The sequence below is a fragment of the Typopeltis vanoorti genome, chromosome 18, assembly GCF_054136105.1.
Source record: "Typopeltis vanoorti isolate ZY-2024b chromosome 18, IOZ_Tvanoo_1.0, whole genome shotgun sequence".
NCBI classification, from domain to species: Eukaryota; Metazoa; Arthropoda; class Arachnida; order Uropygi; family Thelyphonidae; genus Typopeltis; species Typopeltis vanoorti.
In genome coordinates, this window is record NC_143566.1 from 39,233,294 (window position 1) to 39,253,193 (window position 19,900).

The 19,900-nt window shown below is 36.1% G+C and overlaps 1 protein-coding gene across 1 annotated transcript in view; it reads right to left on the reverse strand.

Annotated features, from left to right (window-relative positions):
- The window catches only part of kis (chromodomain helicase DNA binding protein kismet), a 945,984-nt gene that overhangs the window by 201,019 nt on the left and 725,065 nt on the right, over nt 1-19,900 (reverse strand). Inside the window, exon 40 of the mRNA XM_090408660.1 lies at nt 7,893-8,018. Within this exon, the coding sequence (XP_090264786.1) occupies nt 7,893-8,018 (126 nt within the window). The remainder of the gene's footprint in view (nt 1-7,892; nt 8,019-19,900) is intronic.

A 19,900-nucleotide genomic window follows, 5' to 3' on the forward strand; every position in this document is an offset into this window, starting at 1 on the left:
TTGTTGCACAAATACGGAATGTTCACTATCAAAATAGACTGACAGTCTGTAGGCTTCAAAAACTAGTTGATACAGAAAAGAGGAGACATGATAGAAACATAAGTTATTAAAGGGGTTTTGTAGGATTGACTGAAGACTTTTTTCAGTACATGGCAAGAAGGGAGAAAACAAGGCTCTCATGGAATTGTGTGAGAGTGTGGTTAGGACTGAATATTTTGCTTGGCGGCTGGCAAATAGGGTGCTTAAGCTGTATAACTGAGATGAGACCTCCACACAGCCTTTAAAGAACTGTGGAGAACCAAACTGGCCTTCTGACCTAATGTCCAATCCTCACCTTCTTGTGGTGCATCCTGTTGGGTATCTACCTTGATACTGAATGAACGAGGATGGGCTGGCAATTTGGGATTTAGCCGACCAAATTATATTCTTATTGGCTTAAACCAAAATTAATTTCAAATGATGGTACAACAGAATTTCATGCCGGCTGGGGCGTTGCCCTGTTAAACAAGGCCCGAGTTGTTTTTGCCAGGGAACCAGAGCAAACAGTGAAAAGTCAGCTACTGGAACAAATCCTAAATCGCACCCCAACTCAACATCACCAGAGTTCAAGATCGGTACAATCAACATAAGAAGCCTCAATGGCAAAGAAATGGAGCTAGCTGAACCTTATCTTATCTGAACTTATCCAATTGAGGAATTGGATAAGTACAGATTGACGTAATAGGGGTGACTGAAACAAAAAAGACAAAAACTGGTGAGATCTTTCTGAGCACTAAATACAAAATGTTATATTCAAGAAATGACAATCAAGGAAATGAAGGAGTAGCCATAGTATTCAACACTAAATAAGAGACTAATCTTCTTGAATGGCAGGCAGTCTCAAGTAGAGTGATGTGGGCAAATATGAGAATAGGGAACTGGACAATGAGATTTATTTGTGCCTATGGTCCTGCAGAAGGTTCTACTAAGGTAGAAGTGGAGGAATTTTTTGAGGCTTTAAGAGAAAGCAACTGACACAATGAAAAAGGAAAAGTTGGTCCTTGTTGGGGATCTAAATAGCAGAGTAGAAAATGATTGTCAGACATACAAAAATATTTAGGAAAATTTAGATAAAAGAGAAAAAGCTAATCATAATGGCAAGTCACTGTTGGATTTCTGCTCAGGACATGGACTGGTTATTACTAACACCATGTTCCAACATAAAAATGTGCACAAATTCACATGGAGAGAAGAGGCAAGGAATAAGAAAAGTCTCAGTGACTATGTTATTGTTGATAGTGAGGTTTTCTCCCTGGTGCAGGACACTAGAGTGTACAGAGGATTTGAAATTTGAAGTTTTCACCATTGAGCAGGATAAAATTGAATTTCATATTGAAAAGAACATGTTATTTATTCCATAACCAAACACAAGTAGCACAATTATTTACAAGAAATTAGGATACATTACAAATGAGAAAAGCTTAAATTTGGTAGATGAATTACACAGGGTCTAACAAGTAAAATATGAAGAAAAAAAGAAACTATACATAAGTTATATACAATAAATATGGTCTGATGTTCCTCCAGTATCTTGTACAATCAACTGCTCTTTCTGTGCAGGATATAAGGTCCTCTTTTGTACATGGTGATTGAAGAAGGGGACAAGAAAGTGTTCCATGGACTGGATCATCCTGCACTCACAATTATCTGGTCCAGTGAGGTAGCCCCATTAGATGAGGTTTTGTTTGCAGCTTCCTGTCATTTGAAGTCTGTTGAGGCTTTTCCAAGTATTCCAGTCCAAGTGGGCATCACGTGGAAGATGTTTGGCTGTTGGAATACCAGTATTATTCTCCAGGTATAGTCCAATCCATTGCTGAAGTCTTGTCTCTGGAGGGTTTTTAGGTGGTTCAACAGTTGCTAGGAAGCTATGTTGGGATCTTAGTCTTTGAGCCACTGTGGTCTGGCCGAATAGTGGGTGGCATTCATCATTCATTTGTCTGCTTCTTTCGTCAGCTGAGAATGCAGATCTTCGAATTGAAGGGATTGCAATACCAGCCAAACTATACAGATCCCTTAGTAGTGGTGTTGGTTTCAAGCATCCTGTAATTAAGCGAAAGCTTTCATTCAATGCTGGGTCTTTATTGCAATTCAATGCAAGTTTTTTTTAGAATAGCAGGATCTGGACCATACTGGGAAGGCATATTCAGCAGAAGAAGAACTAAGGGCCAAGGCAGAAGATCTCAGTGTGCTAGGGTCAGCACCCCATTTGGAGGAGGTAAGCTTTCTTAGTATATTGTTTCCTGCATTCACTTTTGCCTTTGTTTTTTCTATGTGTGTTTTATATGAAAGAGTGTGATCGAGAGTCCTACCAAGGCAGATTGGGTTCAAGGAATGTTCTATATTAGAGCCATCCCAAGAAATCTGTAGCTTCCTTATTGTTAAGGTGGAAAAGGCCAGTCTGGGTTTTCAAGGGGTTTGGTTTTAATTGATTATATGTGGTTAGACTATTTCAGGCAAGTGATAGAGTAGTTTCAATGAACTTGAAATTTTTTGATTGAGTAGAAATCAATCAAGGTCATCAGTAGAGATAAAATTTTTAGTTTCTGGAAAGTTGGGGAGCTCATTGACGTAGATGTTGAAAAGTAATAGTGATAACACACTTCCTGAGGGGGGGGGGGGCATTTTTTTGGGATGCCAGCGGCTCTTCTTACAACCCAGGTCCATAAAAAAGCATCTGTTATCCAAGAGTGATTGGATCAGGAGAATATTGAGTGAGGTTGAGAATTTGTACAGGATTTGCATGGTCTAAAACCGGCCTACTCAGCAATAAGATGGGATTCGATTAGGGGTTGTAGCCTATTCAAAATTAATAGTTCATAGAGTTTAAAGAGGTTGCTGAGTAGTGATATAGGTCTGTAATTTTTTGATTCAGTTGGAGTTTTCCCTGGTTTCAGAAAGGCCACAACTTTAGCATGCCTCCAGATAGTTGGTTGGTATCCTCAGGGTTCTAAAGCAAGTGTTGTATAGGTTTAATAATCACTCTTTAGTCCTGGATCCGAAATGCTTAATTTGTTCATTACAGATATCAAGGACTGCAGATTTTCTAGGTTTTAATAGGTTGATGGCAGCATTGAGTTGACAGTGAAGTCTGTGTTAATCATATTTTGTTCCTCACTTAGAGTTCTAAGTATCTTATTTTTTGGGTGCTTTTTATGGAATTTTCCATTCAGCAGCAGCAGCTGGTGAGCAATTTGATTAGCTGTTACCTGTGGATGCTCATATGGCTTAGTGAAATCCTTCCTAATTCTGTTGATAAACTTCCATTCCTTTCTGCTAATATGATCATATCAAAGCTTCTATTTCTTTTTTTCCATGAGGAATGCCTTTCTTCTGCCATCTTGGGGCATAATTTTTCTCCTGCATGGATAGTGTCCTCTGAGAAGGTGCTGTAAAGTTATAATTAGCATACTGGGCTTGTATGTCACTGGAAAGGCCTGGAATGTAGTTTGTGCGGCATCCTTGGATGATGTGTTTGGTGGAGATTTTCCTCAGTATTTTTATGAAATGAGGATACTCTCGAGGGTTTGGAGTAACTGCTTCTAACTTCTAAGGAGAGAGGTCAAGATCTTCCACGAAACCCTTCCAATTAGCTTTTTTTTAAAATTAAATAGTCATTTGTAAGGGACTGTGTCAGGCATAATGGCTGGGTTGAATTGAAGCATTATAGATCTATGTCGAGTATGTGGAATGGGATTTAAAACCTTTTTAACACATGTTGGATATTTTTGAGCTAACAAATATGAGTTCAGGGTTATACTCTCACTTCCATCTGACACTGTTGAGAGAAGAACATGTAAGAAAAATTTAAAGCAAATAAGAGTTGAGAAGCTCTCAGATGTAAACTGTAGACTAAAATACACAAACATTATTTAAGAAAAAAAGAAAGAGTTTGAGAACAGAAACCAAATCTTGGAGATTCAGTGGCAAGCCCTGATGAAAACACTGATTGATCCAGCCAGAGAGGAATGTGTTGAGGTTTTCTGCAAGGATAGAAAAATCAGAACTCCCTGGTGGACACAGGTAGTTAAAGAGGCAGTGAAGGAAAAGAAGAAAGCATATCAAAAGTTCCTGGCAAATAAGTCAGCTTGTGCTCTTAGAGAATACAGAGACAAATGTAAGAAAGCTAAACACTGTGTAAAATATTATTTTACACAGTATTTAGCAGACAAAAGTCATGGGAAGACTTTGGTAAGAACATAGGAAATAAATATAAAGAAGGTGGTAAAATATTCTGGAGGTTGTTGAAGAAGCTTAGAAATGGAGAAAAGAGTGCTGTAAAAGGAATCAGAGATGATAAAGGTGACATGAAAACTGAAGAAAAAGATATCCTTGATGTATGAAGCAATCACTTTGAAAAATTGTTAAATGAAACAATCAGTGACAGCACAGCGGTAAAAAACACTGACCAGGCATGCAATGAGGTATACATATTCATACTTGAAATAGAAAAAGCCATCAAAAGCCTGAAATGTGGAAAGGCAGCTGGAGTAGATGATATTCAACCAGAAATGTTCAAGAATGGGGGTATAAAAGTGTTACAGTGACTGCACTGCATAATTCAGAAGGGCTGAGCAGAGGGACGAATTCCAGATGATTGGAGTAGAGCTCTTATAGTACTCATATATAAAAAGAGAAATAAAAATGAGTGTAAGAATTACAGAGGTATTTCTCTACTGAGTGTTTCTGGTGAGATTTATGCAAGTTTTAATAAGGAAATACCGTGAGCAGACATATGAATTCAAAATCATAATAACGGAATAACTCACGTAAAATACTGTTTATTAGTATTTCTTTCTTTTTTTTTTTTTTTTTAGTTAGGAAATTTATTGACCTTTTTAGTTATCTTACATTAGCTACTTAACTGGCACCTTTTGGAATTGTCAGTTATTGTTTAATTAGCTTCATAAATGTACTGAAGATGCCTGCAATACACAGGCAAAAATTACACTAACAAATAATATTTTACGTGAGTTATTCTGTTATTATAATTTTTAATTTATGCAAGTATACTTGAGAAACGGTTGAGAAGGATTGTGGAAGGTAAGCTTGGTGAAGAGCAAGCTGGATTCAGGCCAAATAGAGGCAATCAGGATCATATTTTTACTTTACGACAAATAGTTGAAAAATCATGGGAATATAACAAAGATCTGCATTTAAGTTTTGTAGATAGATATGGAAAAGGCATATGACAAGGTGCCAAGAGAGAAGCTATTCAAAATGCTACAGTTGTATGGTGTCAATAGGACATTATATCAAGCAATACTTAGTCTTTATTTGAGTTGTAAGTTAGCAGTTAGAATTGAAAGTAGTACAGGAAGATGGTTTAATGTTAAATCTGGTGTCAGACGAGGATGTACATTATCCCCTCTATTATTCATTATCTATATGGATCACATTATGAAGGAAAGTGGTATTATATCTGATATCAAAATTGGAGATGTTAATCTCAGCTATTTGCTTTATGCAGATGATATTATACTTCAAAATAAATCTGCTACAAGTCTGCAAGATTCCCTAACTAAGTTGAATGACTGTTGTAATAGGTATGACATGAAGATCAGCAATAACAAGACAAAGACAATGAAAATAGGCAAAAGCATTGAAAAAAATCGACTGCATTGTGAATGGAGAACCTATAGAAGAAGTAAAACATTTCAGCCACTTAGGCATGATTTTTAATGAAGATGGTAAATTAAATACGGAAATAGACAAAAGAATCAGCAAAGCTGCTATGGTAGGAAGTCAACTGAATAAATTTATATGGAATAAGAGAGAAATTAGTCAAAACACTAAATTAGCTATATACAAGACAGTGTTCAAACCAATTTTAACTTATGGATCTGAGAGCTGGGTTAGAAATAAAACACTTGACCAAAGAATAGAGGCTGCAGTTATGAGAGTCCTGAGAAAGATTAGGAGCATGAACAGATGGCAATATCATATTAAAAATGAGGATATCAGGAAAGAATTTGACATTGTTAGCATCCAGAAAGGTGTTAGCAGAGCTAATTCTCAGGTGGTATGGTCACTTAAACAGAATGGGAGAGGAAAGATTAGCAAAACAAGTGTTCTCTGACAGGTTGGCAGGAAAAAAGACCCAGAGGAAGATCAAGATATAGGTGGATTGATACAGTAAAAAGTGCCTTAGAAGATAGAAATAGAAGATCTGATAATGTTGGAGTCTTGACAAGTAACAGATTGATTTAGCAGTAGTTAGGAAGTTAGTAATGATGTAAGTTTCATGTAGTACTATCATATCCTGTACATACCTTAAGAGTACTTGTCAATAATTTGATGATGAGGCTGGCAAATGGATGGGATGGGTTGTTAGAGGTGGTTATGAGTGTTTAATTATTGAATGCACTGAGAATTTTTTTTGATGTTTTAGGTTCTCCAACCTAAACATGAGAGCAGTATTCTAAGCATGGGCAAGTTTGGGATTTGTATATTGTGTCGCTTGATTGTAAAATAGCATCTTGAACTAAAGAGAATGCCTATTAGTTTTTTCGGATGCTCAGGAAGCTATTGTTGTAATGTGTTTGTGCCAGGAGAGGCTGGAGATGAATATTAGTCAAGGGATGAGAGATCTGGTCTTTTCTGGTGATTTGTGTATTACTGAGGATAAGGTAATGTGAGCTGAGATTTCTTTTGCAACAGAAAAGGCAAGAGTATTTTGGTGGCACTGAACATGACCATACTGTCCTCACCCCAATGAAGGATTATATAGATTAATGTTGAAGGCATTAGCTGTAGATGACTACAGACAGTGGCATGGTAATTTGTTTAGCAGATCTCAATGCCAGACATAGTCAAAAGCTCTGTAAATGTAAAGAGCAACAGTGCAGGTTTCTCTGAACCATTCCATGGCACCTGTCCAGTGGTGGGTGATGTAAGCTACGAGGTCAGCTGTGGATCTTGAATGGTGGAATCCATACTGGTGGTTGCTGATTAACTGATGCTCCCCATTATTTTGGATAGCACCGAGGTGATGGCAATATGTGCTGATATCTCATCTGTTCTTATTGCTGAATTCTTATTTTGGTTATGCAACAGATCTAGAACCTCCTTCTCATGCACCTCTTTCTCTTCATCCAATATTAAGGTGGACATGCTGAAAAGGAGTATGGTTACCAACTAAGACAGTAACTCCACAATGAGCACGACCATCTCCAGTTCTGTCCTTACAATTAACAGTGAAATGCCTTAAGGTGGCGTTCAGAAAGAAAAATTTTTTTTTTTTTCAGTAGAACCTTGATATCATCAATATTCTAGGAATCCATGACTGCAAGAATTTACCCATTCCTTTGGTTTGTAGACTTGTCTGATTTCTGAAAGGCCAAAGTTTACCTTTGTCAGGCTTCTACTTGTGAACTGAGTTCGGAAAGTATGGATGGCCAGAATCCATCTGTTCCTCTCGAAAAATGTATAATTCTATTTTATCTGTGAAGATGTTTGGTTGTTTATCTTACAACTTAACAGGATAGTTGAGATATTTTGCTTTTACTGATGTTAGAGGTTTGGATGATGGTTGGAAGTAGGTGACCATCTGTATAAATCAGGATGTGCCTCATATCTGTCACTCGATCATTAAGCTCTAAACACATCTCAATGGTGCTAAGTATTTAGTAGGATGAAAAAACGTCCATTTAAAATAATACAAAGGTACATGGGGATAAATGAAAGGCTCAAGTAATGTGAGAAAGATGTTACTTAAAACTTACTAATATTAACAGCTAAGATAGCCAGAGAATGATATTGCTTTTTAAGAATTACAGCCTTGTACAAATTAGGTGTTAAGAATAAAGCATTAATACTAGTGAGCTGGAAGCAGAGCTAGCTACTTTAATACCTACTTTTGGCCAACGTACAGAATTTCCAGTAGAAAGGGCAAGAAGTTGTGCAACTGTTGGTTCACCACCATCTAATTCAAGGCTAAAACTCTCTTGACTCAAAACATCGTCATTCTGTGAAGCTCCTTCCTACAAAAATAAAAATTACCATATATATGGTAAACAAAGTAAATAAAAATCATAATTAGTGATACACATACATTTCTTTCTTTTCCAAAACAGTACCTAAGAAAATAAACAGAATAACCAGAGGTGATTAACTAAGAAATAATCTTTTAATATACATATTTCAGTATTATCTTTTCTAGATATATCTAAAAATGTTATTATATCCCACTTAATGCAATACAAGTGGTGTATAATTACTGCTCCAAAATATAACTTAAATATACTAGACACACAATATTAAATTTAGTTTAATCCTTTAAACTAAATAAATTATTATAACTAAAATAAATGAAGGATTAAACTAATAAATTTAGTTTAATCCTTTATCCAAGTGTGAGCAAACAAAGTTTGCACCTGAAAGTATCTTCAGGACTGGAGTAAGGTAGTACAACACCAGACAACTCGTTGCAAAGATGGAGCAAGCTAAGGTGGCACACTGTTTGGCAACTCCTATAGGTAGAGATGACCTTGCTAATGCTTCTGCCTGGTATCTCCACTTGGGCCTGGCTCCCACTGAAGAGACCTCAATAAAGGTTGAAACTAGCCTGGGTAGTGGCCCTTCCTTTAATGCATAACATTATACATATCCACAAGAGATGTGTTCTGCATTATGGGAGATACTGAGATAGGAGTGATGTTAGCTTGGTCCACCTTTGCAACGACTTGCCCGGTGTTGTACTACCTTACCCCAGTCCTGAAGATACTTTCAGGCACAAACTTTGTTTGCTCACACTTGGATAAAGGATTAAACTAAATTTATTATAGTTTAACCAAGTAAAAAATAAACTCTCATACTAGACACACAAAAAAAAATTACTGTCGCTTTTTTTAAATATTGTTATAAGTGATGTTTTAGAAAGATAAATGCTATGGTTGCAAATTAAAGTAATATATTATTTAATTCTTACTACATATTACATATAATTACATCAAAATATCCTTTCCATTCAATGTGGGTTTAAAAATATACCACTGACACTTACTGTTCATTCACATAAGAGGCATCATATATCCTCCCTCTAGTGTGTCTTTTCTTTAATCCTACAGAGAGGGGCCATTCATATGTATCAATAAATAATTCAGGGTGGATGGGTTCATTGACAACTTAACTTCCCTTTTATTAGATTCATTTGATTAAATTCTCATATGATGACATATTTGTTTGTATAATCACTACAATTTCAAGCAGTTTTGAGAGGAATGGAAGTCAAAAAGGTCTTGCATGTTTCAATGCTTTCTCCACAAATCTGATTACCACTCCTTTCCCAAATTTACTGAAACCGTTTCATCATTATCATCAAAATATCTGCTGAAATATTTAACAAATGTCTAATTCCTTCTCTCCTGAATCTTTCACACCTTAAGGCTAAATAAATTTGGGCATCTTTATCAATTTCTGATTCATCTTCACTAAATCTTTTTATTAAGTAGATTATTTCTTCATCTATTAGATTTTTTTCCATTCAGTATTTGAATAGCTCTCTCATGCATTATCTGAATACCACTATATTTCTTCATTTTCTTAAACAAGACTGATGTTGCAGAATCATCCCACTTTCCACTGCTGCCAAATGCATTGGCACTGCAGAGTAGTTGTTAACAAGTGCAGTCACTGCCCATAGTTGTTGCTTCAATAACTGAGAGAGGCGTTTGATTCAAGACAGCATTTCTTCATTTTCTTAAACAAGACTGATGTTGCAGAATCATCCCACTTTCCACTGCTGCCAAATGCATTGGCACTGCAGAGTAATTGTTAACAAGTGCAGTCACCACCCATAGTTGTTGCTCCAATAACTGATTTATATATTTATATGATTTATATGACGGTAATACTAGACTTATTACCTGAAGAGAGTTTTGAGAGTATGAATGCACACTTTATCACATACGGCCCATCTGTAAAGGTGTTACAGATGGGATTTGTGCAAATGGTGATACACACACACACACACACACACATTACAATAATGGGATTTGTACAAATATAATGCTGTCTAAAAGATGCAGAGGATCCTACTAGATATTCTGAATATGAACCATCTGTGTTCATATCCAGGCAAAAAATGAGAATTCAATTTTATGATCTTCAAAGAACTGCTGTTAGACAACAGGAGGGATGAAAAATTCCATTAGCCTGATGAGAGAAAAGCTACATGCTGGTATGCATGGGTGTTTGGTGAGTGGTGGCTTCTGGACTATGTTGTATACTGTAATCTCTAGAGCTTGTAGGAGAGGTTTTATGGCAGTCTGTTGAGTGATGTATGGATTCTCCCATTGTGGACAAAAACTGGTGGTCACATGGACTGGCAGGGATTTGATTTTTGTTGTATAAAACAAAGACATTGAAGAGGTGAAGGTGGTTAATTTGCTTCGATGTACGTACTAGGAATAAGTGAAGTTCAAAATGCTCCAGGTGCAATTCTGATGGCTGGATGGTCTAAATTGTCTAGCTATTGCAGCGTACTTTGCAAAAGCATAGAGTTGGGACCCATAATCAAGTTTTGATTTTATCAATGTCCTATACAAATGAAGAAAAGAACATCTGTCAGCACCCCAGCTGGTGGAAGATAAGGTGCATAGAATGTTCACTGCTTTCCAGCATATGTCTCATAAGAGACGTACAAGAGAGAGGAAACTAAGTCTGCTGTCAAACATGAATTCAAAGAAATTAATTTCTTGTGCAACTGGGATTAATGTTTGTCTGAGTTCTAGATCAGAATGAAAACAATGTCTATGGCAAAAATGCATACAAACTGTCATCTGCTGTGAAAATCTGAACCCATTCACTAGCACACATTTTGATAGATGGTCAATGGCTGTCTTTTTGTGACCCTCATATTACATGAATGACAGAAGGTGGCGAAGTCATCCACATAGAGGGGATTATTTACTGCTGGAGTAAGTTATGTTTTCGAGTTGATCTTAATTGAAAAAAGCATGACACTTAAAACTGAACCTTGTGGGACCCCCCCCCCCTTGGTTATATGGTTAGAAGAGAGCAGTTCCCAGTCAAACCTGGAAGATTCAGTTAGATAAGAGCCGGGAGGGTGGGGGGGAGAAGAGAGATTCACTCTTAGACCAAAATTATATAGATCTTTCAGTATCTGAAATCTCTAATCAGTATTATATGCTTTTTTTTCTATATTTAAAAAAAATAAATAAAAAATAATAATAAAAAAAACTGGTACTAGATAGTCACATTTTAGTAAGGCATCTCTAATAGATACATCCATCAGGACTAGATGATCAGAAGAAGAATGATATTCTTCTTCTGATGCTGGGCTGGCTGGCCGAGTAGATAGCACACCTGTTCTACAGCCAGCTGGTTGTCGGTTTGAATCTCACTGTGTGGCATGGTTCTCTGTAAAAGCTTGCTCTGGATGAGCTTGTATAGCTCCTTGAGTTTATAAGGCCTGTTTTTTGCTGGACTGGTTGGCCGAGTGGATAGTGTATCCACTCGGCCAACCAGGTCAGCATAAAAGACAGGCCTTATAAACTCAAGGAGCTATACAAGCTCCTTGAGCTTGTATGGTACTTGAGCTCCTCAGCAGAATTTCTGACTGTGAAAATACTAGTGGTGGCAGTGGGCAGTAGATGATGATGGTAGTTGGTGGAGATGGAGAGTTGTAGAGTAGGTGCCCACTCTCGATGAGTCTTTGGACTCCTTGGAGGTGTCATGTAATAATATTTTTGGAAGCCACACTGCTTTATAGAAAAAAACTGTTGTTTCTCTCCAGAAAGCATAAAAGATAGTTAACAATTTTTCCTAGAATCTTGAATGAGCAAGTGGTCAGAGCAATTGGACAGTAGTTATTTGGGGATTCTTGACCTTTCCATGGCTCAGGAAAGGCAATTATAATTGTCAGGTATCTAGAAATATGCTCTCACAGAAAATTCTGTTATAATGGTGCAACAGTTGATCCATGGATGATGGTGACAGAAGTTTTATCATTTCATAATGAATATCATGCAGTCCAGTACAACAGCAGTCAGACAGCATTTATTGCTTCTTTAGTGAACGGCCTTTTGTATTTTTAAGTGGTTTGAAGAAAACTGAATTTGTTGTCTTTCTGCTTTGCTTTTTTTGAGCAAGAAACTTGGGGAGAATAAGATGTTGCTGATATTTTATCAAAAATATCCTGAGAAAGTCAGCAATCCCTGAGGGATCAGCACTGTGCAACAATTGTGTTCCAGGATAGAGAGTTGGTGGGTGATATATCTGCCTTCATTGACTGGATTTTGTCCCTGACTTCTTTAGTGTTGTTCTTGTTATGGAGGATGTACATGTATGCTGGATCCAGGATTCCTCTTGACTGTGATGTCAAGATGTGTCTTGCTCGAGTACGCTTGAAATTATTGAGGTTTGTTGCTGAGGGGTATTTTTCAAAAATAGCCCAAGCTTTCTTCCAAGCTTCTTTGGATGCTGTGCAAGCATAATTCCACCATTGCTTAGGGAAACATGGAAATTGACTAGATGTTTTAGAAAATGCAGTTGTAGCAGCTTGTGTAATACAATATCACATGATTCACTGCATCACTGATGAAAGAAGAGGTGACTGTTGGAGAATCATATTCTGTTATGGAGTGCATGGTTGTCCATGAAAGAAAGTGGATATCACGGAAGGTGATCAGTCACAAATAAGTTCTTGTCAATTTTCCATATCAGGAAGGGGGAAAGGAAAAGGGAGCAGATAACTAAGTCTATAAGTATACATGAAAACAATCAAATACAAATAAGATTAAATCATGAGCTACCATATACGAGAGGGATAAACCAAGGAGTCCGACAGGGATGTCCCCTTTCAGCAACTTCTTTTAATATTCATCTAAATGAAATAAACATTTCAAGCAAGGTATTGAACTTTCTCCTACTGTGAACTTAAACACCCTCCTTTTTGCCGATGACCAAATAATAATTACAAATTCTGAAGATAACTTACAGAAATATATTTTAAATTTAAATGAGATAGCCAAAGATTATGGAATGATAATATCAACAGAAAAATCAAAAACGATGGCCTTTAAAGGACAAGATCCAGTAAGCACTAAAACAGTAATAGATAACAAGATTTTAGAACAGGTGAATTCATTTACCTACCTAGGATGTATGATTACATATGAAAATGAAAAAGATATAAACCTAAAAATTGCAAAATATTTAAAAATAACAGGCATAATTAACTATATTTATACCAAAAATGGTATTTTATAAAAACATAAGGTCTTAAGAAACTAACTAGATATATCTGATGATTTGTTGAGTATGATAAAGTTTTATACACACACACACACACACACACACATGCAATTTATTTTTACACTGTTATGATTAACCCTTTTTCAGTTAAAGTATAGTGCTATTGGTGATTTAACATCACACAGCTCATTTTATTTTGAATAAATCAATTGTTTGCATTCAACCTTGTAACAACTGTTTTTTAAGCCACTGACAATGGTCTGTTAATTTCAGACTGAAATATATGGCAGTATATTTAATAAATAATACTTTAACCTTGTGTTTTCATGTATATATATATTGTCTACGTATCAGCATCACCAAGGAAACCAGAAGACCAGACTATCAAGATGGGTTTTATCAAGGACTGGTAAAAAGGAAAAATGGTTTCCTTATCCTCGCATGTTAAAGTCCATCTTATAATTGTAACTATCCTCTGAGTTTTATTTGCAATCTTTGAATTTCAACTTCCTATCTACTAACACCCCATGATCAGTTTCTTCTAGCATATTCCAAACCAATATCATATAACATCGAAAGCCCATTACACCAAAGTGCATGACTTTACATTTACCAACACTGAACTGATGCCATTATCTCATGCCCACAATTTCAGGCAATTCAAATCTTTGCTTTAATTCACACAAAAACACAAGGAAACAAGTAAATGATATTTATGTAAAGCCATATATATCAGCCTGAATATTAAGGTTGTCATCAGCGTTCAGGCAAAATATATGGCTTTAAATAAATATTTACTTATTTTCTTGTGTTTTCATGTGAATTAAAGAAACCTTATAGTATCTCTTAAAGAACAGCCAATTCAAATCATTTTGCAAGTACAGCATATCAACAACATTACTGATTATCCTGCCTATCTTTGCATCATCAGCAAACAGCTGTATATCACCTGTAAAATTCTTCCCAATGTCATCAATGTAAAGAGTAAATAACAATGCACAAAAGACTGATTCCTGTGGTACACCACTGGTCACCTTAAACCTTGCAGACTAACTTCTCCCATACACCACTTTTTTGTTATTGTCAGTTGTTCAGCTAATATTTTATAATTCAATCCTATATTTTCCAATTTATGCAAGAGGCTTCTGTGCTTTATCCTGTCAAAAGCCTTCCCTTAGTAACCAGCAAAGAAGTAACATATATAATATTAAGAAATATTCAGGATTTCGGCTTTCTTTAAAAATACATTCATATTTAATATCAAATATCAGCATCAGTAATTTAGTAACATCCCATAGGATCTCTGTGGCTAATATTTGTGAGCCAACATTTGGCTATACAAGATTTGTTACATTTCAAATAGGCTACATGACAGATTGGCCTATTTGTCTGAAACACAATAACCAGTAGTAGTACTGGACTGAATCCAGATAATAGTATAGGTGTAAGTTTATTTTTCAGAGATGCTAAGATAAGAGTTGATGAAACTAATAGGCTTGAATGTGGTAGAGATACAGAACTTCTTTAAGATACGAGAGATATATTCTGAAATACATTTAGCATAAGTGAAGTTTAATGTTTATACTACACTGAAGATGGTTCGTGATACATGCACCAAATTATCTGTACTATGATTAATCCTTAGATGATTAAATGTTTAACTGTGCTTAATATGCAACTACATCTTAAGGTCCAAAAAGAAACCAAACTTTTGATAGAAAATAAAACACATGCCAATTATAATTATTCAAATAATTTATTTCAATCAATATACTCTCCCTCAGCTTCGATACAGCATTTGGCACGGTCAATTAATTCGTTGAGCGAGTTTTTTTTTTTATATCGGTTGTTGGGATACTGTTGAGGGTCGTGGTTACTGCTGCTTGAACATTTTCAATGGTGTTGTATCGCTTTCCTTTCATTGGCAAATGAAGAGAAGAGAAAGAAGTCACAGGGTGCTAAATAAGGTGAATACGGTGAGTGATCCAACACACAAACTTGGTTTTTGCTCAAAAACTGTCTCACAATGTTCGAACGATTAGATGCTGTATTATCATGCAAAAGTGACCAGCTGCCTGCATCACGATATTCATGCTGTACGTGACGAATTCTCACTATCAATCGCTTCAAAACTTCGAGATAAAACTCATCACTGGCTGTTTGGCCAGGCGGAACGAATTCTTTGTGGATAATGCCCTTGAAATCGTAGAAACAAATCAGCATTGTCTTTACTTTTGACTTCTCCAAGCGACTTTTTTTCGGATGCCCCTCTTCTAGTGGTCTCCACTCAGCACTCTGGCGCTTTGTTTCGGGCTCATACTCAAAACACCATATTTCGTCACCAGTAACGATCGTTTCAAGGAAGTTTGAGTCCTTACAGGCAGTTTTAATGAGGTTCTTGCAGTGTTCAATTCGATACATTTTTTGGTCGTTGGTCAATATGTGGGTAAAAAATTGTGAATTCAATTTATGAAGGCCCAAACTCTCGGTCAAAATGTTGTGCACAGTTGATTTTAGAATCCCCAATTCATCTTATCAATCTCACGGACAATTTCGGGTTTTCTTTGATGAAATCACGCACTTTTTGGATGGTAACTTCGCTCAGTCCAGTTTTTTGACGGCCCGGATTTTTGTCGTCCTCAAGCGTCTCACGATCACCTTTGAAATTGCTTAAACCACTCGTTAACTTGAGTATGGGATATGCATTCATCACCGTATGCTTTTTGAAGCATTTTATGCGGTTCAGTAAAACTTTTACCAAGTTTAACACAAAAGTCAATCGCAGCTCTCTGTTTGAAACTCATTTTCCGACCATTCTTCAAACACTCTCACTCTTGGCACTATAACTCAATTTCTAATGAAACAAATGTCATAAACAGTTGACACAACACTAATGAAAGTTGCCGCTTTGACAACAAAAAGATACAATAGGTGAGGCACCAATAGTTTCTTCTATTTTTGAAAAGTTCAGTTTCTTTTTGGATAGAAGGTACATTTTAATTGTTAAGATTTGAGAAATGTTATAACGTGTAGTGGATTCAAGAAATAGTCCTTCAGAATTTTATCTGCTTCTGTATATAAGGGAGGTTTGTAATTATTATTATCTACACTTCAGCCATTCTGGAATAGCAGACCATGCTATGGATATGGATCACTGAATCCAAAGGAACAAAACCTTCCCTTTAATATAGAAGCAGACATAAATCTGAGAGACTACTTCTAAAATTTGCCACTGCATTACAACATTCACCAAAATCTTAAAAAATAAAAATTCAGTTGCCTTACTTTACAAAAAATATGGGAGACCATCATCATGTAACGTTCAGCACGATTCCATCACCGCGCCAAGGGAGGATGCCAGTTAGGACTTGCAGGATTCTCTCACTCAGTCTAATGTTTGCCTGCATTAACATACTTATTAGGTTTAGTTGTTTGACAAAGGACAGAAAAGGTCCTACTGCACAATTACAATGGTTACAGCAGAACATAAGGTTAAAAAAAAAAGTAAAATGAAAAAATTTTAAAAACTGATCATGGTCAGATCGACATATAAAATACATTTACAATCAAATGTATTTGTATAAATTAATTATCCTTTTAAAAAAGTTAAAAACTTCTTGCAATTTGTCTGAGTGTATATGGCTAATCCAGATTGATAAAAATTGCATCTCTTTATCAAGTGAAGTACTGGCACTCCAACAGAATAAGACACATATCAAGAGGACCGCTGTATTATTCACACATAGGTTTGGGAAGCAAAGTAGAGAAAAAAATACTAATCCATATAAAATGTTTTAGAAGGGACTTTATTTTTAAGGTGTAGTTGACCTTTCCATCAAAGTGAAAGAGTAGATTTTTGACTTTTCACTTTTTTGCATGAAGACTGAATTGGCAATGTGCATCAGCAGCTATTTGGATATCCTGATGATTGATAGGATCCAACCATTGGAGCATGTTCTCTCTGGAAGAACAGTACACTTGGGACTCATAATCAAGCTTTGATCTAACATGTGTGCAAGGAAGGCAAAGTAAGGAAAATCAATCCACACTGCAATCTTAGAGATAAAGTGTGAAGGAATATTCAATGCTCTTTTTCTCAGCTGACTAATGTGTGCAAAGAATGCAAGTTTCTGTCAAAAATGAGTCCAAAAAAAATTCTTTTATTGCTACTGGTACAAAAGTTGGCCTCATCCTTAACTTTGGGCTTGGGTGAAGAGCGCTTTTTCAATGGAAATGTATACACTTTTTCCTGCTGAAAGCCTAAATCCATTACTCTTAAGAGACCATGAACAGATTTGATTGATTACTTGTCAAAGTAGCCTTTCAATAATCCTCATTCATGAGAATAAATTGAAGTAATCAATATGTGATGTGTTGCATACAATGAAAAGAAGTTGTGCAGTGCTTGAGTTTACTTTGACAGCAAAGAATATCATGCATAAGACAGAACCTTGGGGAATACCATCTTCTTGGTGATATAGTTGAGATAACATGCTTCCCACTGGGATTTGTAAGGCTTGGCTAGAGAAAATTTCATTTCTCATAAAAACAGAAAGATGCCTCCTGCAAACAAGATTATGAAGGTGATTTAATATACATCTCCAGGCTATTTCATAAACTTTTTCCATCTTAAATCAAACAAACTATATATTCCAAATTGCAGGAATGCATCTCATATACATGTTTCTAAACAGCCCAAATGATCCAATATTGAATGGTGTCTATAATGGTCACACTGTGTGTTGGAGAGAGGATTGTTCCTTTCTGAATACTAGAGAAGTCTGGCATTAACCACTTTCTCCAATATCTTAAAAGTATAGTTTAGTGAGAGAAACAGAGCAGATCATTGCTTGTGTTCAATATTTTCCTGGTTTTAGTAGAGCAACAATTGATTAATCCCATGAATGCGGAAACTTTCTTGGTAAGTATGCCGAGATTAAGTATAGCAAGGTAAGGGGATGCATAGATATTGGTGAAAGATGTTGATCATCTTATAATGAATATCATCAAGCCCTACTGCACTTTTATAGGAGAGTGAAAGTGCTCTCTCATCAAGGCATGCCCCCTTGATGAATGGCTGTTTGTAGAAATTGGAGCTGCCACTTCTCTTATTTTTTTCAAGATAAAATATTCAGGAGGATATAAAGCTGCTGGTGAGATTCTAACAAAGCTTGCTTCTAAAGTGTCTACAAATGCTTAAGTCCAGCAACCACATGTCCATTATGTTCTAGAGAAGATGAATGGTGTGTTTCATTTTCTGATTTTATACTATGCAAATTATGCATTGTATAAAATGCATGGTTGTACAACTGATAGATGATATACACACGATCAAAGACTGCTTTTGACAACAGCATCTAAACCATCATATTTTTGCTCAAGCAAGTTTAAATACTACGAGATTTGATGTGGTAGAGAATCTCTGAAATATACCTCATGCTCTTTCTTGAATTTCTTTTTGGCTGTATGGTACTTATTCTTCCATGACTATGGCTAGATAAGAAATCAAGATGATGTTCTTGATTTTTACTTTCTCCAAAGGACTCAGATGAAGACCATGATATAGGTGAATTGATACAGTTAGAAGTGCCTTGGAAAACTGAAATATAAGGTCTAATAATATGGGAGCCTAACAGATAACACTTATTCTGAGGAAGATTGCTGACAGAAAGTTAGTAATAATATAAACTTTTCATATAGTACTACCATACTATCCCATACATCCCTTAAGGATACATATCAGGAGTTTTATGATGACAATGATATTCGATTATATATTCCAAAATGTCCAATTTTTAGTGTTGCTTTATTTATTTATGACATCTTTCTTGATTAATTGTTTTCCATAACTAAAGGATATGGTCATGTGGTTGTGTGGGAGAATTTCTGAATGTCTCCTATACAGAGACCATCTGGTCTTCTGATTATGTTGCCTTGACAGCACTTTCATATACTATTAAACTTGATCTCTCATCTGACACAGTGTCTCAGAGCAGGTCACATCAAGAGAATATTCACTACTGTTAGCAAGTATCCTGATCAAATATGATGACACTGCCATCATATTTGGTCTCATGCATTATATATCCTTCAAAACTGCTTCACTGCTATAAATAAGATTGGAAGTGGTTCTTGGATCCCTATCCTATATGATCCTTCCATGTGGGCATCTCTTCACTGTGGATTGGACTCCCCAGTAATGTTACTGGCCCTTTCATTTCTTTACTATCCTGCTTTCCAAACTGCTGCCACCATTTGGCAGTGTGATCTTTGGACATCCAGAAAGATTATCTGGGCAGTCTTGCATTACTTTGATCCCTACTCTGGCTAGGTAGGTGGTTCTGAATAGTCCAGCTAGAATCATTCAGCTACATGGCTTGCTTGAAAGAGTCAACAGAGTTGCTGGAAGTCTTCTATCCCATGGTCCAGGGACAGGACTCAAGGCTTCCAAGCTTGCTTATTAATTGCTTGACAGATAGTGAGCATCCACATGTGATTCCATTGTGGGTGGAGATCTCTGGTAATGAACCAAAAATGAATAATTCATCCTCAAATTTTCCATGGTTCCCCTGTCTAACACAACTAAGTACAGTACATTATAACTTCATAACAGAAAGTTGTCAAATAATTAAACAGTGTTAATAAA